Below are 22,178 nucleotides of genomic sequence, written 5' to 3'. Positions count from 1 at the left end.
GCCCATTCCATGTGAGCAGAAGACTGGGGAGGAGTGAGGGAATTATGAAGTCATTGCCTTGTTAGAAGTACTGGGGTGCATCCCTTTCTGCTCCTCCAAAGCCAAGTGAGGGTTGCCCCAGAAGAGTCCTGAGTAAAGAGTTGGAATTCCTTCCACAAGGAAGACTGGCATCTCACGCCCAGCTGGAAGTCTGCTTAGACTGGACCGTGGGTCTGCCCTGATTCTGCCTGAGCCAATGAAAAGAACATTCAAGGCCAGGCATGGTGGCTCATGCCTGTAACCCCAGCACTTTGGGAGGCCAAGGTGGATGGATCACCTGAGGTCAGGAGTTCGAGACCTGCCTGGCCAACATGGTGAAAACCCCTCTCTACTAAAAATACAAAAAGCTGGGTGTGGTATCACGTGGCTGTGATCCCAGCTCCTCAGGAGGCTGAGGCAGGAGAATCGCTTGAACCCAGGAGGCGGAGATTGCAGTGAGCTGAGATTGTGCTACTGCACTCCAGCTTGAGTGGCAAGAGTGAAACTTCATCTCAAAAAAAAAAAAAAACCTTCATGAGAGGGTGGTGGTGGTGTGACCTTACGCTATCACTGTGTGGAGGGACAGGGTGGTACAGGTGTCCTGTGGGTGCAGTGACCCCATGGACAGTAGTAGATTTGACTCATTTTGTAATATCCCACCTGTTATGCTCTGAACTGTGTCTCTCCAAATCCATACACGTTGAAGTCCTGTCTTGTATTTGGAGATGATTTCTTTACAATGAATTCACTAGGGTAGGCCCTAATCCAGTAGGATTGGTGTCTTTTTGAGGAAAAGAGATTAGGACCTGCACACACACAGAAGGGATGACTGTGAAAAGAAAGAAGATGGCCATCTTCAAGTCCAGGAGAGAGGCCTCGGAAGAAACCAACCCTGATGACACCTTGTTCTCAGACTTCCAACCTCCAGAATTGTGAGCAAGTACATTTCTGTTGGTGAAGTCACCCAGTGTGCGATACTTTGCTATGGAAGCCCTCCAAAGTAAGATGCCACCCAAGGTGAGAAGGCCTCAGCCAGAGGCAGTGCCAGGAGCTGGGGACAAAAGGAAGATGTGGAGTGAAGCCAGTTCTCCTGTATCAGTGAAGTGGACAGTGGGGAGGCCCCATGGGCCCTCAAGGAACTCCTACAAGTTTCCAACAGAGGGAGGGGCTCCCAAAGTTTGGGCTGGGAAGAGGAGTGAGAGAATGGCAAGCCTCTCTCCAGTTTCCACCTCACCCTCCTACCCAGGCCCTTTTCACAGACCGGAATCCTGGGGTAAGAGGAGGAATGGGAGAACCCTTCCTATCCCAAATTCCCTGAAGCACAGCTTTGGTTGGCGCAGGTAGGAGAGTGAAGGAGATACAATTTTTAGCTGTTTTAGACTAGATTAGATTTTAGTAACTGAAAGTAACACGATAGCATGATGCAGGGAAGGAAGACTCAGCATAGCACAGTTGGGAAAATCAGAGATCCGAGAAATTTTTAATTATTTTATGTTTGCATGATTATCAAATTCAAACTGTTTTTAAAAACCCTCCAGTTTTGTTTTTGTATTTTTACAGTAAACATCTTTTTACATCTATCTTGGTATATACCTGTGAGTATTCCTATACATTCCTAGAACAGCTGATCAAAGGCTATGTGTATTTAAAATTCTGATGACTACAACTAAAATCTATACCTCAATTTATATTCCTCATAGAAATACATTTGGGTGTACCACTTGCACCAATATGAGAGCTTCACAGTTTTAAAAATACATTCAACTTTAAGAAAATGAAATGTTATTTAAGTTGTTAGACTCTAGGACAGCGGTTGTCAAACCTCCCCCTATACTACCCACCAAACCCAGTCCAGTCGGCCACCTATTTTTGTACATAAAGTTTTACTGGAACACAGCCATACCCATGCATTTACATATTGTTTATAGCTACTTTTGTGCTAGGACAACAGAGCTGAGTTGTTGCCACAGAAACTGTAGAGCATGCAAAGCCCTTCCAGAAACACTGTGCTGCCCCCAGCTCCAGAAAAGTCAAGCCTCCCATGCCCTGCGGATCAGCAAATATGACTGTGGAGCAGCAGCTGAAGGAGTATCTTGTCTACGTGTGTTCCTGTGGTTCATATTTCTGGTGCCAGATTGTCCAAGGCATTTGAATGACTTCACACTCTTGAACTACTTGGGGCAGGAAGTCAAACTGGAAGAGTGCAGCCATTGCATTGCACTGTGGGGAAGGGGACCCTTTGTGAGCTTATCTCACGGGCAGGAGGGTGGGGCAGGCAGGCGGTCTTCCCGAAGTGTAAATCCCAGGAGATGCTGAGCAGGTGAAGTGAAGGCTGCAGGAGCCTGTGCTGCGAGCCCAGCCAGTTCTGCTGCTCACTTGGGCGTCCTGCAGGTGCTGGTGCCCCCGGCATTGAAGATTGTCTCCAATTCTGAAGAAAAACAATGGTCTACTTTCCCCCTCTCCCTTTGGAAGAACCTCATTCTTTCAAATTCACTCCCAGTTGCTCCTGATATTATCTGAGAGCTTTTACTGTTGAAGGAGAGAGCACAATATGTGCCACACCAGAGGATGACCATTGCCTAATTGGATTCACAGCGATGACTTCTTTGTAAAACATTTCCATAAGCATCACCTATATTTCTAAATTATGTTTTGACAAAAGCTTAACTTCTTATCAAAATGAATTTGTTGGAAGACTTTTTTTTTTTTTTTCTTTTTTGAGACGGAGTTTCATTCTTGTTTCCCAGGCTGGAGTGCAATGGCATGATCTCAGCTCACTGCAACCTCTGCCTCCCAGGTTCCAGCGATTCTCCTTTCTCAGCCTCCTGAGTGCTGGGATTACAAGTGCCTGCCACCACGCCCGGCTAATTTTGTATTTTTAGTAGAGACAGGGTTTCTCCATGTTGGTCAGGCTGATCTCGAACTCCCGACCACAGGTGATCCACCCACCTTGGCCTCCCAAAGTGCAGGGACTACAGGTGTGAGCCACCATGCCTGGCCTGGAAGAGAATTTTTATGTTCAAGTTTCAATATGTGGCGAGACATTCTGAGGAGCACTTTACCCAAAGGGCAGGGCACCTTCACGTGTCTAAATCAGTGTGTTGTTCAATAGTGACTCATTCATCTCCACCATGTGCTGAGCCCTGTGCTAAGCACTGGGTGTGCTTGTGTGTGGAGAGGGTGGCAGTGGGGAGGAGTGGGGACAAACGCATTTCAAACAGGAAATCGTAGGAATATGGCAGCATCTTCGTGAGGTAAGCACGGGGTGCTGTGGGACGTGACCCAACTCTGTGGGGTGGAGGTGAGGTCCCAGGTCTCAACTTGTGGGGTGGAGGTGAGGTCCCAGGTCCCGACTTGTGGGGTGGAGGTGAGGTCCCAGGTCCCGACTTGTGGGGTGGAGGTGAGGTCCCAGGTCCCGACTCTTGTGGGATGAAGGCGGGGTCCCAGGTCCCAACTCTGTGAGGTGGAGGTGAGGTCCCAGTTCCTGACTCTGTGGGGTGGAGGTGAGGTCCTAGGATGCAGATGTCCACACTGAGTAGTAGAGGACAGCAAGATTGGCAAGGCTAAGTGGGGAGTGGGGAATGAGAAAGGAGGCTTGGGTCTAGGCTTGGGGGCTAGGTTAAGAGGGCCTTGTAAGCCCTTCTCTGAAACCAGATCCTTTCCCTGAAGCAGTGGGAACATTGAGAGGATTTAAACAAGAAGGTGTCGTCAAGGTTGAGATTGAGAAGGGTATTAGTTATGATTTGGAGGAGGTAGGGAAGAAGATCATAAACAGAAAGGTTGCAACGTTTCTGCATGAAAAAAATGAATTTGAACTAAGGCTTTTGTAGTGAGAATGGAGTGGAGAGGATGCGGTAAATTTATAGGATTGGACAGCCAACTGGATGGGGAAGAAATGGTGGGAAAGAAAAGAAAGTAAGAGTGAATGCCGGTTTGGGAGCTTGAGTGCCCAGGTGATACGTAGAGACATTCATTAGGATGAGAAATGTATTAGTTAGCTATTGCTGTATAATTAATAATCTTGGCCCTGTGCAGTGGCTCATGCCTGTAATCCCAGCACTTTGGGAGGCCAAGGCAGGAGGATCACTTGAGGCCAGGAGTTGGAAACCAGCCTGATCAACATGGTGAAACCCCATCTCTCCTAAAAATAAGCTGGGCATGGTGGTGCACATCTGTAATCCCAGCTACTCGGGAGGCTCAGGTAGGAGAATCACTTGAACCCAGGAGATAGAGACTTGAGTGAGCCAAGATCACTCCATTGCACTCCAGCCTGGGCAATAGAGCAAGACCCTGTCTCAAAAAATAAATGAATAAAATAAATAATCTCAAAGTTTAGCAGCTTAAAGCAACAAACATTGATTATTTCCCAGTGTTTGTATCAGGAATTCAAGAGTGGATTAGCTAGATGGTTCTGGCTTAAGGTCTCTTGTTAAGCTGCCATCAAGGCATTAGCCAGGGCCGCAGGTGTCTGAAGGCTTGACTTGAGCTGCAGGATCTGCTTCCAAGATGGCTTGTTCACAAGTCTGTTGGCAGAAGGCTTCAGTTCCTTCCTGGGTTTTCACAGGAAGCCTCAGTTCCTTGCCACACGGACTCTCCACAGGGCTGCTTGACTGTCCTTACAACAGGGTAGCTGGTTTCTCCCAGACTGAGGGACCCAAGAGAGAACAAAGCACACAGTGCTTTTCAGGACCTAGCCTTAGAAGTCACCCACCATCCATTCCACCTTATTCTGTTCAGTCCACACTTAAGGGAAGGGAAATTAGGCTCCACCTTTTGAAGCAAGTGTCAAACAATTTATGGACACTTTTCAAAGTCGTCACAGAGAAGGTAGGATGTAGCAGATTTGCATAGAGGAAGGTGTAGGATTCGGTTTTGAACATGTTCAGTTTGACATCCCTTTGAGCTATCCTGGTTGTGAACTGTAAACTCACTTCCTAAACAAGTATATGCCCCTCTCCAATGTGAGATTATGCCATCTAATTTAATCTTCTCCACAACAAACAAATCTATTGATAGATCTTAAGGTTATAGGAAAAATATTAATAGAAGCTGGCAGATAGTCTGCAGGCAAGAGGTAGAATTCTCCATGCATCCATCATTCACGGCCAAGGCGTTAATTATTCTCTGAAAAGCAAAGAAGTTGAAATGATAAAAATATAGGCTTTCCTTCTATTCCTGCTGAGCATTCCTCAAATTTTCATGTTTATAAGTCTCACTGTAAAAAGAAAAAAAAATTGACATACAAAACCATGTACACTGTATTCAGGGAACAATTCAAGAAAATGTTTGAGGATCATTGAGCTACAAGTGATTTCTTTTGCTCCCTGCAGAATTTTAGAATCTGACCCTGGGTAAGGAGGCTGCGTTGTGTCCCTCCCCTCTGAGAACCTGAGAATGTTTGGCTGTGGTTTGTGCAGTTTTGCACCTTCCCTAAAGAAGGTGGTGTCTGGGCGAGTGCTCGGCGCCTATCTTCCTACTGTGTGCAGTCAGTTTTCTTTTCCAGCTCTCACCTCCCTCCTTCATCTCTCTTCAGCTGGCTGGCTTCTAAGATGCTTCTCCCAGCCTGGCCACAGTGCTTACCTGTTCTAGGATGAGAGAGGCCCAGCTGGGTTAGCGAACTGTTGCTAAGAGCCTTCCTTATTTCATGGGCTTGACCCCAGCTTCGTATTGGGGTCAGCTTGATTAGGCAAAGTGTGAAACTCAGTGCTGCTTCCGTCTCACCTCCTACTTTGAGTAACTGGATAAGTACTCTGTGGTTCACGGGGTGTCATGTACTGCTGGCTTAATGAAGCAGCCTACTTTATCAGACAAGAACCCTCACGTGGCAGTCCTCCAGCCTGTGGGCTAATTGATATTCTTAACGAGGGAAGGCAAGCACCTCATGAAAGGTTTTATTTGTGTTTTCTTTTTTCTTTTTATCTCTGTTTCTAGAGACAGCAACCTTATCAGTCCAGCAGATCTTACTAGACTAGAAGGAAGCCAGGAGGGTTTTAAGGAACTCTGACACAAGGGTATTTCTCTTTATGTAACCATTTCCCCAAAATATATCAGCATAACCATCAGCATTTTTCTAAAGAACAATGAACCCCACGTCATGACCTGCTACTTTACTTTTTATGGAGGTATATGTTTTAGTGGCCAATCTTGTAAAAGTGGTTATTCCTGAAAAGGGGTGCCACCTGCTGCTGGATATCCGTGTCTGTCAGGAAACATTACCATCTAGAAATGCTATTGGTATGTGTGTGCCGGCTCACTGCTCATTTCCTGTTAAAAAGAACCTAATCTCAGGCAAAGCTAATCCTACAACAGTCAAATCCCTCCAGATTCAGATATGTTGAAAAAATACGAAATGCAGAATGGGCTTCATTTTGTACCTGTTCTAAAGGCAAGAAGGTGCATTTATGTCCAAAAGTTCTGCATTTGTTGTCCTTCATTCTCTGTCACATACTGCAATTAGCCTTCCATATGAAGAAGTGTGAGTATCAGAAACACACAACCTACGAATATGCGTGGGCTCCGTTCTCAAATTGGAGAATTCCATTTCTGTCACCGTTCTTTCTCCACTTGGCGGTATTCAGGATCATTAGAGAAGGTGCACAGACGTAGCGTAAATAGCATCAAATCACCTAAGAGCGTGTTTCTTTTTATAACTTTCTGGGCTGAGTTGAATGCTTAGCTAATTCACTTCATCTTATTTCCTAAAATCTGAACTTGAGGCTATTTATTTTCCTCTAGGAACAACTTTAGCTGCTATCACAAGTTTGGATGTGCAGGGCTTTATTGTTTGGTTACTTACACGTGTGTTTTTCATCTCCAAACTGTGATTGGAGACTTTTTGTGATTGATAACTGGAGGTATGGCCCTGAAGTCAGAGAATATAGTACATGTGATGTTGACTTTTGGTATTTTATGAGACATCATGTATGGTAAGTTTTGGTGAGTTCAAAAAAAGAAAAAACTGTGTTTTTATTGACTGCAGATCTCTCATTAGACCAAGCTATATTACTGCATTGTTCAGATCTGCCATAGTCTTATATATTTCTTTTCAAATTAATTTATAAATTCTTGAGGGGTATGTTCAGATTTTCCCCCCATGAAATTTATTTTGCCTAATCATTTATTTTCAATTTGTGTTTTACATATTTTGAGGCTATGTTGTTAAGAACACATTGGCTGTCAATTATTACATCTTCTGAAAAATTATTCCTTGTATCACTAAATAATAACTTTCTTTAGCCTTAATAATGCCTTTTCTGAAGTCTGTTTTGTTGGGCATTAATACTGTAATGCTGGCCAGGTGCCGTGGCTCATGCCTGTAATCCCAGCACTTTGGGAGGCTGAGGCAGGCAGATCACCTGAAGTCAGGAGTTTGAGACCAGGCTGGCCAACATGGCAAAACCCCATCTCTACTAAAAATACAAAACTTAGCTGTGCATGGTGGCAGGTACCTGTAATCCTAGCTACTTGGGAGGCTGAGGCAGGAGAATCACTTGAACCCAGGAGGTGGAGGTTACAGTGAGCCGAGATTGCACCACTGCACTCCAGCCTGGACGACTGTCCCACAAAATACTAATAATAATGATAAATAATAATAATATTGTAATGCTTTCTTGTGTTTAGTATTTTTCTGTTTTTTAAAAATATCACTTGCTTGTCAACACTTCTGCGTTATTATGTTTTAGATGTTTCTTTTTTAAGCAGAATGGCTACACAGGGCTTGGTGACATTACCTGCTGTGACAACCCCAAATCTCAGTGGTTTAACACAACAAAGGTTTAGACATCATTCTTTAATCATTATGGCCTCTTTCATGTTATTCTATTTTTTTAGTACTTTTATTGCTAATTTTTCTATTTATTGCGTCTCCTGGAAATCCCTCAAAGTATTTTTCCCAAGTGTAGTTTATAGGGTTTTTTGATGTGAGCTCATCTTTCAGAGAGTTTCTTTCTTGCTCCTAATTGGATTTCCAGTGAAACTTGCTTGTAGAAGTAAGCACTACCAAGTGGTTTCACATGTGATTCTTTTTTTTTTTTTTTTTTGAGACAGAGTCTTGCTCTGTTGCCCAGGCTGGAGTTCAGTGACGCAGTCTCAGCTCTCTGCAACCTCCGCCTTCCGGGTTCAAGCAATTCTTCTGCCTCAGCCTCCCGAGTAGCTGGGATTACAGGCATGCGCCACGACACCCGGCTAATTTTTGTATTTTTAGTAGAGATAGGGTTTCACCATCTTGGCCAGGCTGGCCTTGAACTCCTGACCTCATGATCCACCTGCCTTGGCTTCCCAAAGTGGTGGGATTACAGGCGTGAGCCACCGCGCCTGGCCCACATCTGATTCTTTTGGAATCCTAGGGTCCTAGGTGTTCAGTGATCCTAGATGAATTTTCATCTTAATTTCTTGATTCATTTCTACGTCATTCAGGTAATATAAATTGAGACATGAGCAGTCCACAACTAGTGTCTCCAGCTCCTACTGGTTGCTTTTTATTTTCTACCCAAGATTCAAGTAGACTATGCTTTCCAAGTCCAGAGGAGAGAGGTTTTTTTTCCATGCCCTTTTTGTTAAGGGGAAAGTTCCTGAAGGTCCAGAGCCCTGTATAGAAGTTCAGGTCTAGGCCTTTCTTCCATCACCAGGAGGTCCCTCATGCTGTGATACCCTAAGCCCTGTGTCCAGTGCAAGAACCCTGTGTGCTAGCTTTTTACCAGCCTTTTATAATAACTCTTTATTTCTGGCACCTGCGGACTTATTTTTTTTTTTTTAAGCTTGGAAATGTATTATTAGTTTTGGGGTATGCTATTTTATATAGCATTTCTTGTATTTTAAATGATACATGGCTTTACACCTTGTAAGACTTAGCCAACACTTCCTAACATCTCTTTTTTAGCAAAGAGGAAAAACCACTGAGTGAGATTCCAGGGGTTTCTAACTTAAATTTAACAGTATTATTTTATTATTATTATATTTATTTTTTTCTATATATGTTATTTATTTTATGTAACTTAAATCACTCACCGTTTATTTTACCTGAGTGATTTAAGTTTACATATAATGGTTGAGTATCCCTAGTCCGAAATCTAAAATGCTCCAAAATTGAAGTTCTTTAGTGCTGACACAACACTCAGAGGAAATGCTCACTGGAGCATTTCAGATTTCAGATCTTCAGAGCAGGGATTCTCAACTATAGTATATAATGCAAATATTCCAAAATCCAAAAAAGTCAGAAAGTGTAAATATTTCTGGTCCCAAGCATTTTGGATAAGGGATACTCAACCTGTACACTAGCGATACAAACATTCCTCTCAAAATAACCTTAATAAAATAAGTCAACTAAAGAAAATGTTAAGTAAATTGGCAAGTGATAAAAGGCTATGACAAAAACCCTAAAGGTGATATATTAATACTCCATCTTACAGAATACTTAAAAGCATTCCATGTCTTTTCAAGCTTTTTGTTCCTGTTTATTAAAGCATGCTTTGATGTTTTAGCAATCCAGACGTGAAGATATTTACTGTCAATATGAATCTGGCCTAAGAATGTGGAAAATTGGTTACCCAAATCAGGAAATAAAATTTTGAGCATAGCATAAGTCAAATATTTCCTTAAACCATAAAGGCCAGCTATATAGTAAGAATGGGCTAGATTGTAATGTGGTAACAAATAACTACAATATCGCAGGGCAAAACACAACAAAACTTCATTTCTTGTTTACATTTCCAACAAGCTTTCGTTGAGGCCTCTGCTCATCAGAGGCACTCGGGACACCGCCTGGCCGAGCCCGTCCACAGCTAATAAGGTGGGAAGAGGATGTGGCTCCTCACATGCTTGCTCCTAAGCCTTCTGCTCAGAAGGAACATCTCTCCCTTCGACTCTGTCTTCATTAGCCAAAGCAAGTCATGTGGCGCCTGTCATAACACGTTGATCTTCTAACACACATGGTGTTAATGTCACAGTACCATCCAGCAAAGAAACCATGAAGCAGTTTTGATACATCCTCTAGATGGAGACATGTAGCTATTTCAGCCGTAGTACAGTCAGACTTCTGCTAACCTCTTGGTTAGCTCCAGTCTGTATAAAGAAACTCAAAATGAAGTAGAGGCTACAGATAGATAAAGTAAAATACGGACCTTTACACTGGACTGGTTTGTTACCCAACAGATCCTGAGAGGCTTCAGTATTGATCATAAAACTGCTGTCCTGCTTAATCACCAACTGCTCAGTTTGGCCACTTCATTTCTGCAAATGTTTATGGGCTTAATGTATGAATGTGGTTGAAGTATTTACAAAGAGCGTGACTTGGGTTTCTCTTAGATTTGCTTTTAGGCTATTCTGGCTCAGCTTTCCCTCAGTCCCAGGGGTTTTCTAACATGTCCTTATAGCCTTCTTTTTTGGGGGTGGAGGGGACAGAGTTTCACTCTTGTTGCCCAGACTGGAGTGCAATGGCGCAATCTCAGCTCACCGCAACCTCCGCCTCCCGGGTTCAAGCAATTGTCCTGCCTCAGCCTCCCGAGTAGCTGAGATTACAGGCGTGCACCACCACGCCCGGCTGATTTTGTATTTTTAGTAGAGATGGAGTTTCTCCACCTTGGTCAGGCTGTTCTTGAACTTCCAATATCAGGTGACCCGCCCACCTCAGCCTCCCAAAGTGCTGGGATTACAGGCTTGAGCCACCACGCCCGGCCTAGCCTTCTTTAATATCCATGAGTTTGTGTGAATCTCTCTCCTTGGGTCATCGGTTGATCACAGCCTTCAGCATTTTTCTTCCCCTAGCGCATGCTAACATGGGGGGAAGAAATCTGTGCCTTCTTTACAGGGTCTCTGCTTTGTGTTGAAAAGGAGCACTTAGAGGCAAAGACTCTATTTTCTAACATCAATGAGTTGAGGAGCATTTCTAGGCTCTGTGGAGATTTGTGCAGTAATAAGATTATATTTTATCTAGGCCAATGCCCAAATTATAGTGACCTTTAATTTGATTTGTCCAACCATGACACGTACTTAAATTAAACCACTGCTCCTGGTACTATGTTTTAAGTGGAGGGTATGTAATACCTTAAACTCAGACAGTGCTTTATGACTTACAGAGTACTTTTATTTGTACTGTATTTATTCTCCACAGTCACTATGATGTTGGGTATTATCCCCTTTTAAAATCACAGAAATGGTCAACTAATCTTCTCAGAGTTAATCAGTTTGTCGATACTGGCAGCAGAACCACAGCTCAGAACTAAAACCTCATATCCAGGCAGGACTCCTGCAATTATTCCATGATGTTGCCCATAATTCACAATTTTTAAAAAATCTATTAAACTTAAGCTGATCCTATCTATTTTATAACCATCGTATTTAGTTTGAGGCCAAGGCCCACATCCTGTGTGCTCTGTCAGGCAGATAGAAATCTGATGTCTTAATTTGTGTTCAAGGTTGACTCTTAGGCAGATAACTAGAAAAATAATGCACATGTGCATTTAGAATATTTCAGGCTCAATAATTCAATCCAACACAGTCAGTGGTAGAACTAAGATTTAAATCCAGCAGCTCTTAATAGCAGCATTTTGCTACTTGACAGGTACGAGAGGTTTGATGTCAAGGAGAACACACAGAATGACAAAGATCATTGTAAGGAATTCCAAAAACTGCAGGATCATGGGATACCCAGATATCCATCCCTCTAGGTCCTAGAACTTTCAAAACTGGGGCCTGGTGCAGATCTTCTCTTTGCATACCTCCCCAACCTTTGTTGCTGAATAACATGGTTTGATTCCACCTATCATAGTGTATCTCTGTTTGGCACAGGTTATCTTGTTCCTGCTGATACATTATTGTCTGTCTTACATGCCAACCTCTTGCACGCTCTTTTGCTACCAGGGCACAGGTCTAGTTTTAGAGAACACACAGGGTCAAAGCCACAGAAAGAATGTAGACAAACTCCCTGATGCAGAGCTTTTGAAGGGGTCTCAGGAGTTGGTGGGCAAGTACACAGGCACTTACCTCTATCCAGGGGAGCAACACTGAGTTCTTGGAGGTAGTGGTCATTGTATCAACTCCATCATTCCAACTCCACCACTGGAATGAGACAGGTCTGGCTTGTTCCTCTGTATCCTCGGCACATAGTAGACACTCAATAGATATTTGTTGAATAAATGAAGCAAATGCAGTAATCACTAAGGGTGCAGATTCTTTTCTTTCATCATAGTGCTTTATTGACAGTAGGGGATTTGACTTGCATCCTGAAGAAGTAGATTGAACTCCAAAAGTTTGGTAGATCCAGCGTTACATAGAGCAAAGAGAGGGAGAAGGGAAATAAATTAAGAACTTTAACATAAAGGTTTATCATGTTTAAAATTAGGTTAGTGCCCACATCATAAGGATTCGCCCTAGGTGAATGAAATTATGTGAAATTCACCAAGAAGAAAAATATATTATGGTAAATGGGTACTTACTGAACGAAGGTCCAAGGATGAAAATAAATCAAGAGAAATGTATCATGAACAGTGGTCAGCTTCTTAGAAGAGCATATAGATTCATCACAATTGTCTTTGGTATTTCCTATTTCCCTACACTTTTCTTACCAAATGTGCTAATACACATGGTCGTGGGCTCAGCACTGATTAGAAAAAAGAGGTGGGAAGTCATGACCAGAGCCATCTTCACCAACATATATTCACAGTGACTCTTTAAATATTCAAAAAAGGAAGAAAAATAACATCAGTCTATGCCTGCTCAGGAGTGTCAGGCACTTTACTTTTGTAGCTTAATCTTTAAACAACCTGGTGAAGTAGGTGGTATATCCCTAGTTTACAAATGAAAACTGAGATCAACAGAATATGCTCTCTCTCCCTCTGTCCATGGGAATTTAATTAAAATACTCAAATTTACAGAGTGAGAGATGTATACAAAGCACATATAATGACCCTGTTGTTAAATATAAATAAATATATATATATATATTTTCCTATTTCTGAGTTTCCCACTTGGTGTGTGTTTACTTAAGTGAGCTAGTAGAAGTGACCTGATGTATGCAAGTGAAATTGGTGTCCATTGTTCTCATTTACCATAACTGCAGAAAGTCTTTAATTTAGGACCACTTACAGTGGATTCAGTTCCCATCTGTGGTTTATTTTAAGTGAGTTGAAAATGTTATCCTGGACTCTCTGAGTTTCCTCTTCAAAAGAAATGAAGTCCTACACAATTGTTGATGCGCTTTGCTTTGCTTTTTTTGCAGACTACTGTCAGAGGATGTAGGAATGGACATCCCGTTTGAAGAGGGGGTGCTGAGTCCCAGTGCTGCAGACATGAGGCCTGGTGAGAGCAGCATTTGTTCATTTCCTTTGTTGGTGTTCTGTATCCCAACGTTTTCATTATTCAGTGAAAGAATTATTTCCTGTGCATCTAACTTATGATTTCAGTGATAGCAGTGAGAGGAAAAAAAGAAATGTGTGATATGAAGGTGTTAGGTTGCATTTGGTTAATTTAAGAGGTGGCTTGAATATTGATGCTCGCTAGTGTGGGCTGCGTTTTATCTCCTAGACCACAGCCTTATCTGCCAATGTTTTCAGTTCCTGTAATAATTGGCTACTGTATATTGTACCAAATTCTGACTAATGTCTAAGTTCCCCACATTTACACGTAATTGTAAGAAAGTTTAAAATTGGAAATGTGGTATCAAGAATGCTCAATATCCTAACTATCAAAACCAAAACCAAGACAACAACAACAAAAAAAAACCATCCTACATTTTAGGAGTTTACAACCCAAGGCATACACAAAAAACAATTTAATTTTTCAGTTGCAACTTATATGACTCTCTCTGTGTTCCAGGGTCACTCTCTTACATTACACCAACTCCAGGATCATACCAAGATCCTGAATCATGTATTCTCAGCCAAGCCTACAGTGTGGTGGGAAGAGAGAAGGCAATTACATTTGTTTTCTGTTGTAGTATTTGAAATGCATTCTTCAAAATACTAGTCATGTAACAGATTTCTAAATGTTCTATGGCCAAATATGCTTGGTAACCACAGTATGCTTATTTGAATCTTCCAAGTTCACAATGTACTTTTGAATGATAAAGGCACTGAGGCTATGGTTATCTGATATGGTAAGCAGCTAGTCACATGTGGCTATTTAAATTAATTAAAATTAAAAATAGTTGTTTAAAATGCTCTTCTTCAGTTGCACTAGCCTCATTTCAAGTGCTCAATGGCCACATACAGAACCTTTTCATCATCACAAAGAATTCTTTGGGACATCACTGTTCTGCAAATTCCTGAAATATAGAAACTCAGTGTGGAAACTTACTTGTCAATAGAAACTTTTTTCAAGTAATACATAAAACCATTACCTGGAACAGAGTTTGGGTGATGTTCCATTCAGAAAAGAAAAAGCTTAATGACAAGGAAACAGTGCCAGTTTCTCTAGGACAAGGCCGGAGTCAGAATTCCGGAGTTGAAGGGTATACCAAATGGTCTTCAAAATACTTCGTGCTTGGGAATCCTGTCATTTCTGGTTTTAGGTGAAGGCAACAAACTGTATTGTCCTACTCTGCTCTCAAACTGAACACTTCTGTGACCGGATGTGTAGGGTTCTGTTTTGTTTTGTTTTGTTTGTTTTGTTTTTGCCACACACCAAGCAGTTTTCTAATGAACACCAACTGGGTATCCTATAATTCAGTTCTGACACTATCCACCTTAGGAAATGACAAGGGTTTTAAGACCTCTGTGCCTGGAACCAGGGCCAAAGACCAAAATATATTTCTTATTATACTACAGTAGGGTATCTCTCTACCTTTGTTTTGTTAGCTTAAGCTTGGTTAAAAATGACTTCTCCAGCTCTGCTTCTATTAAATGAAAGGCAGCTGAGCAGCAAGACACATACTACAATGAAAGGAGGGAGCCTACACATAAGATTATCACTTACATTATAGGAACCAATGTCAAGTGAGATTGGCATAAGAGCTGGTGACTGCTTGGGTGAGCTCCAAGAATGTTACCTGGGAGGATACTTCAGCCAAGTAAAGGGCAGTGACGATCATATACAGAGTTGTCAGGACCTAAAAGAAGTATTTTGGGAGTGTCTGTGAACATGACAAAGTTCTTAACCTACATTCCATAGGAGTAAAGTCAACACAAACCATTAGAAAATATAGTTGACCCTCTGTATCCATGGTTCCAAATCCATGGATTCAACCAACCACAGAAGAAAAATATTTAAAGAAAAAAATCGCATCTGTACTGAACATGTACAAACTTTTTTTCCTGGTCATTGTTTCTAGACAACAGAGTGCAACAGCTATTTACTTTGTATTAGGTGTTATTCTAGAGATGATTTAAAGTATACAGAAGGATGTGCATGGGTTATATGTCAACACTACACCATTTTATATCAGGGACTTGAGCATCTGTACATTTTGGTTTCCACCAGGGGTCCTGGAATCAATCCCTTATGGATATCAAGGGACAACTGTATATGTAAGCTTAACTGTTTTTCATATGCAATATACCCCGTGAAAATTTAATTCAATTATTATAGCAATTTCAAGTTTTCAAACTTGAACAGGGAAATTCTAAAAACTAGTTACCTACCCATTTAGCAATAGCTCCTACTTCCTGTTTCTACATGGCCAAGGCCGAGGGGGTTGGGAGGATCCAGTTACTGAGGGCTGCTTTCAAGAAGGGTTTCTAAATCTCATACCAAGATTTCTATCAGGTCTGCTTTTGCTGAAAGGACTTGAAAAATGTTTTCCACTGGGCCCAAACCCCCTCTTGGTAGCCACGTATAGGTTAAGTATCCCTTACTTAAATGCTTGGACCAGAGTGTTTCAGATTTTGGATTTTTTCAGATTTTGGAATATTTGGATTATACTTACTGGTTAAACATCCCAAATTCAAAATTCTGAAATCCAAAATGCTCCGGTGAGTATTTCCTTGACACGTCATGTTGGCACTCAAAAAGTTTCAGATTTTAGAGCATTTGGGATTTTAAAATTTTGGATTTAGATTGCTCCTCTGGTTTAATACTTGATGTTGCTGTTCTCTTTCTTCTTTAGAACCTCCTAATTCTCTGGATCTTAATGGCACTCATCCTCGGAGAATCAAGCTCACAGCCCCAAATATCAATCTTTCTCTGGACCAAAGTGAAGGATCTATTCTCTCTGATGATAACTTAGACAGTCCAGATGAAATTGACATCAATGTGGATGAACTTGATACCCCCGATGAAGCAGATTCTTTTGAGTACACTGGCCATGGTAAGTCACTAAGTTGGCAAGGCCAAAGTTAAATGCTAAATAAGTAAAAGATTTTCTAACAGACCTCTCATTTTTGTGCCAGTGGATCCTTTTTGTGATTTCTAGAAGCTTCTGTTTTTACTTCAGGTCATAGGTGACCACGATTGACAGTTTGGAGCTTGACAGAGAACGTGTGGTTCACAGAGGTCCTACATAACCATTGCTCTTTATTCACCCCTACTCTGTGCTAGCATTTATGCTAGGCACGGGGGCTGAGGGAAGACTGTTACATGCTGTGTTGTAAGAAACCCGGGGCTGGGTTTGCAGAGGAAGAGAATTTAATCCGGATGATAAAATTTGAAGAAGAGAAATCAGAGCTTGACAATTTCTTATATAAGTTCCCACTATCTGCAAAGTTCTGTTCCCCAGATCCTTACATGACTGACTCCTTCTCTTTATTCAGATGTTAATCAGATGTCACCTCTTCAGAGAGGTCTTCCTTGACCTCTGGAATCAAAGGTGCATCCCACTTCCCTGCTCCCACTACCTAGTCACTCTCTGTCCCCATATTCATTGTATTTTCCATGTATCACTAATTCAAATTGTATTATTTAACTATTTGTTTGCATCTTTCTGTCTTTCTCTTACCCCTCGAATCTATGCTCCATGAGAGCAAGGACTTTATGTCTGATCCTGCATCTCCAATAAAGTAGGAAGGAAGAAGGGATGGTTTAGGGGGAGTGGGAGAAATGATAAAAAGGAAGACAATTAAAAGTTGTCAGATCATCCAAGACTCACACTCCTGATATGAACATCAGTCTTTAGTTCTTTCTCTTGCTCTATGAAATTTGGTTTAAGAAATATGTACAAATACAAAACATTTGCTTTTTTTTTTTTTTTTAATGGCATTATGTAGTTTCTGTTTCAGTACTAGCCAGGGTGGAATTCTCCAAAGTTACAGTGTTTGAAAGTGAAACCGAGTGAGTCTGGGACACAGATATTGCTTTTATTCATTTTAAGAATTCATGCAATCTCAAAAGTAATACGGTGCCACAATTAAGTGATGGCCTGACTTTTAGAGATATGCTAATTCTAGCAGTTCCACTCCTGAAGAGAGTAATTAGAAAAGTCACCAAATTAGCTCATTATTTCAACCAATGGTCATTGAGCTGAAGTGAGCAGTGCAGTTCAGAGTCTACCTTGACAGAGCTTAAGGCTTTATTTCCTCAAAAAGGAAATGGCTAAATGACTTGTTTTATAGTCTATTATGCTTAAGTAGAGGTTTTTTTTTCCATAAGTTTTTGGGGTCCAGGTGATACTTGGTTACATGCTTAAGTTCTTTAGTGTAAGTAGAGATTTTTATCATGTGTGAATTTCTGTAGTTATCTGGGTAGTTGATTCTGTAGGTTGAAATACACAAATAGGAGGTGAAAGAAGGTCTGGAATTTGTATTATTTCCTGTCATCCCAGAGAGTCTTCAGCAGCTCCTCTGTCCATCCCAGTTGCCCCTACCAGCTCCCACTCTTTTCCTGCTAATATAGTGACAAAATCCCACAAAAGACTGTGGCATGATCCTACCGGCCCCTCCCTCGCCTCCGTATTTGCTTCTCTGTTGCCAGGAGAACTTTGTCACACCACATCTGAACCTTTTATTTTTATACATAGTAAAACTGTCAAGCAAAGCACTGGTGGCTGAGCAAGCTGGTAATTAACACTGCCACTTGCTGACATGGCTTTTAATGTAGTTGACATAGCTGTGTTGAAAGAACCAGTTTAATGGCCACAACCCTGCTTTTAGGTCTTAAATGCAAAGGACAGAATTGTAAAGTAAGTTGAATTTTTAAATCTACCCTAATTTTCAAATGAAAAGTATATGGTCAGAGGTTTTAAACAAAAACATGAAACTTTGAAAACACAAAGTGCGCCTGAATAGCTATATTTTGTAAACATGAGGACACGGATAAGTGACTGTATAAGAGGGTTAGATTATAAATATGTTTTAGTTCTGAAGTATGAAATAAATGCTTGAAGGCAGCCTGTTTCTTAGGTTTCTCGTGGCATCATTTTGAACCAGGCATATACATTCTAAACAAAATAGGGGTTTTTAAGGTATAGTTTTTCAAAAACATTTGGGCCGTAATTTATTTTCTTTTAATGAATACTTTTTCATTTATGTTATATTTTTCATGTACATATTTTCATTATATATTTTTCATTATATATTATATATTTTTACTATATATTTTTCATTTATATATTTTTCTTTCTATATTATATACCTCATTATATTATATATTTCATTATCTAGTTTTCATTTATTTCATTTTATAGATGAGAACACTGAAGCACAGAGAAGTTAAGTAATTTGCCTAAGGTCACACAGCTCATTGTTGCCCTTAGCTCCTGGCCCATGCTGCTTCCCAGTGAATATGCTAACAATGAATGGAAAAAGGTCTGTTACTAGATTGGGCTTACATACGTGAAGTCAAAGGTGATAGCTCTTGCTCACCTTTAGGCCTCTTTTTATCCAGTTTTCCTGACTTGGGGACTCTAAAAACAAAACAAAACAAAACAAAACAAAAAAACAGTAAGAGTTACTGTACCAAATGCCTGAAGGTTTTTCAGGCCTTTACCTGTTTTATTCAGTAGCTGATGACCAAATGCATCTGCCAGGGTTTTTGCTCAGAGTGTAATTTTGCTTGTGGAAAATTTGTGAAGCTCACTGTCAAATATATTCAACTGGTCCTCCCTTTCAAGCAGTTTTCTTTAATAGTTGTGTCCAAAGTGTTGGGACATGTAAGTTAAGGTACTGTGAAATAATTAAAGTTTGATGTCCTTTCGTATTTACAAAGTACCAAAAATATCAAAAACACGTAGATAATGATGGACTTGGGAGGTCATTCTTTCATATTAAGAAAGATCTGAGTTTTTTCTTTTTTAATACTTTAGTTTACTAATCCTAGAAACTTATATCCAAAGGTCAGGAAAAATAATAACTCATTTCTGTTTCCCAAACCAACAACAAAGTTATTTTTACCACCATTCAGATCTTCAGAAAGATATTTTGTAAGGGAAGTGGAAAAATGAAAAATTTTAGACTGAATATTTCTGATAAGAATGTTATAAGAAATCCTCATGTGCTCTTATATTTTTCCTTCTTAGGCTCCCAAGTGATGGTTAGTGACCTCTTCTGAAAGATCTTTTTAAATATTAGCCCCTAAAGGCAGTTTTCTTTTTTCATAAGGCACCCCAACATCATTTCCAGATAATCAGGGTGTCACTTCATTGAACTTCCCCATCCATGATTTTCCATTATTTTCAGTCTACAAGCAACCAGCTTATAAAATCAATTTTCCATTTTAACTGTCTATATAAATTAATCAAGTGCTAAGTTTATTTTGTTTTATCTGTAAGCAGCCTTATGCCATAATGGTGTTGTCTGAAAGGAGGATTTTTCATTGTATTTTGTATGCTAATATTTTTCTCTCAAATTAACTGCCTGCTTGCTGTTTGTCACCAAAATATTCTAAAGACTTTTTAACAGTATATAGGATATCTTTCCTATAACCAGAAAAGCCTCTAGGAGTACTCACATTAACAAGTGCAAGATTGTGATACAGAAAGCTGTCACAAATGCATGTGCCTCCTGGAAGGCCACAGCTGACATCATCATTAGTTAGTCCATAATGAACACCAACAATGCACCCCCCACTGTAGTCTGTGTAGCACAAACCATTCAGGAGCTTGTGTGCTATATCATCTCAAAAAGACACGAGCAAATGTTCAAGTTGACTTCTCCCCTATGTACAAGGTTTTGATAGACTCCAACAGTCACTGGGAAGAAAAGCTCATTGTTGAGAAAAGGAGACAAAAAAACAAGTATTTCTTAGTGAAGAAGCATGAGACCAAAAATTAAATTTGGGGAACATCAGGATAGAGAGTTAAATGAGACCTGAATATTTTTGCAAACAGTGGGAAAATGAAGGCTGTGGAGAGGATGGTAATTTATAGTTAGAACAAAAGAATTATGAAGGTCAGGAGGGTTTTGCTAACTCCAGAAAGTCGGTAAAGCTATCTTTCCTTCTTACTAACTTGTATTGTTGACTTCTAGAAATGAACAACTTAAGAAAACTTAATGTAGCCCTAGCTCTTAGATAACTTTTTTCCCTATTTACATCAGCCAGAAGAGGAAGGGAAGGAGGAATACTAGCAACTTGCCGGCTTCCACTCTCTGAAACGTTAGGCATTACACCCCATAAAAACGTTCAGCCCTGGACTTTTACACCAAAACGAGTAATAATGCTATCTTTATAGGAAAATGCTGATAGGTGTGTGTGTACACATACATACTTTTAACATAGAGATGCCCTTTCTTACTATGATACCATAATCAAAAACCATGAAAAAAAAGTTAACAGACTCAACTACATAAAAATATTAAATTTATATTTGGCAGAAAAAGATAGATATTAGTTTAAAAGCTAAGCATGGGGTAAGCACAAGGCAAAAAAAAAAAAAAAAATTGCAACATATAACAAAGTTCTGTACAAAAATTCCAACTAGGTTACAGTGAGCTGAATCACACCACTGCACTCCAGCCTGGGCGACTGAGCAAGACTCCATCTCCAGAAACAAAACAAAACAAACAAACAAAAACCTCCAACTAGTTCATAAGGACCACAATAGGAAAGGGGCTTAAAAGGTACCTCCTTGTCCGTAAGAGAGATATAAATAGCCAATAAACAGTGAAAAGTGTTTACCTTCTTTAATAATTAAAGAAATTCAAATTAAAACAATGTGATAATTTCCCCTTAAATTGTCAAGGGTTGAAAACTTTGATAGCCTATCATGTTCTTGGCAATGGGGGACATCCAGACCTCTCATATATTGTGGTATAGCATATTCAAGAGCAAAAACGTCCCCAAGACTTGACGTGGTTATACCCGCTGACCCAGCACTTCATTGCTAGAAAGTTCCGCTATAGCAATACGTATACAAATAAGGTAAGACTCCTTCATGCAGATGCTTACTGAAGCAAATTCTTTATAAAGAAACAACAAAAAGAAATAAAACCATATTCATCACCATGGGATTAGTAAACTACAAGACATCAGCAAAATGGAATACTTGAGGGCTACTCTTAAAAATTTTCTAACCGTTGAGTTTGTGTGTGTGTGTGTGTTTTGAGACAGAGTCTTGTGCTGCTGCCAGGCTGGAGTGCAGTGACGTAATCTTGGCTCACTGTAACCTCTGCCTCCTGGGTTCAAGCGATTCCCCTGCCTCAGCCTCCCAAGTAGCTGGGATTACAGATGTGCACCACCATGCCCAGCTAATGTTTTGTATTTTAGTAGAAATGGGGTTTCACCATGTTGGCCAGGATGGTCTTGATCTCCTGACCTCGTGATCCACCCATCTCAGCCTCCCAAAGTGCTGGGATTACAGGCGTGAGCCACCATGCCCGGCCTTATTGTTGAGTATTAAGCATTCTTTGTATATTTTGGATAACAGTCCTCATCAGATATGTGTTTTGCAAATATTTTCTCCCAGTCTGCAGCTTATCTTCTTATTCTCATTCTCTTGATTTTTCTTTTATATAGAAGTTTTAATTTTAATGAAGTCCACCTTATCAATTATTTCTTTCATGGATCATGCCTTTGGTGTTGTATCTAAAAAGTCATCTTTGCACCCAAGGCCAATTACATTTTCTCTTCTAAAAGTTTTATAGTTTTGAATTTTACATTTAGGCCTATGATCCATTTTGAATTAACTTTTGTGAAGGACCAAAGGCCTGGGTCCAGATTCATTATTTTACAGGTGGATGCCCAGTTATTCTAGCACTATTTGTTGACAAGACTATCTTTGCTTTGCTGTATTGCCTTTGCTCCTTGTCAAAGATTAGTTGACTATATTTATGTGGTATGTGTTTTACTAAAACCATAGTAAA

At 40.5% G+C, this 22,178-nt stretch overlaps 1 protein-coding gene and 1 long non-coding RNA gene across 19 annotated transcripts in view; one reads left to right on the top strand and one right to left on the bottom strand.

Moving 5' to 3' along the window:
- The window catches only part of PRUNE2 (prune homolog 2 with BCH domain), a 293,852-nt gene that overhangs the window by 235,442 nt on the left and 36,232 nt on the right, over positions 1-22,178 (top strand). For all 17 annotated transcript variants that reach the window (XM_074017698.1, XM_074017695.1, XM_074017696.1 and 14 more), the window contains exons 10-11: positions 13,232-13,311; positions 16,055-16,255. In XM_074017698.1, the coding sequence (XP_073873799.1) occupies positions 13,232-13,311; positions 16,055-16,255 (281 nt within the window). The remainder of the gene's footprint in view (positions 1-13,231; positions 13,312-16,054; positions 16,256-22,178) is intronic.
- LOC141408674 (uncharacterized) overlaps positions 14,927-22,178 on the bottom strand; it is a 62,228-nt gene continuing 54,976 nt past the window's right edge. For both annotated transcript variants that reach the window (XR_012424807.1, XR_012424809.1), the window contains 2 exons: positions 18,744-18,784; positions 14,927-15,058 (listed from right to left, as the gene is read on the bottom strand). This is a non-coding gene — a long non-coding RNA (uncharacterized lncRNA). The remainder of the gene's footprint in view (positions 15,059-18,743; positions 18,785-22,178) is intronic.

Source organism: Macaca fascicularis, chromosome 15 (genome assembly GCF_037993035.2).
Source record: "Macaca fascicularis isolate 582-1 chromosome 15, T2T-MFA8v1.1".
NCBI classification, from domain to species: Eukaryota; Metazoa; Chordata; class Mammalia; order Primates; family Cercopithecidae; genus Macaca; species Macaca fascicularis.
Note: the sequence above shows the minus strand (reverse complement) of the source record. Positions and strands in the feature narration are given on the sequence as shown.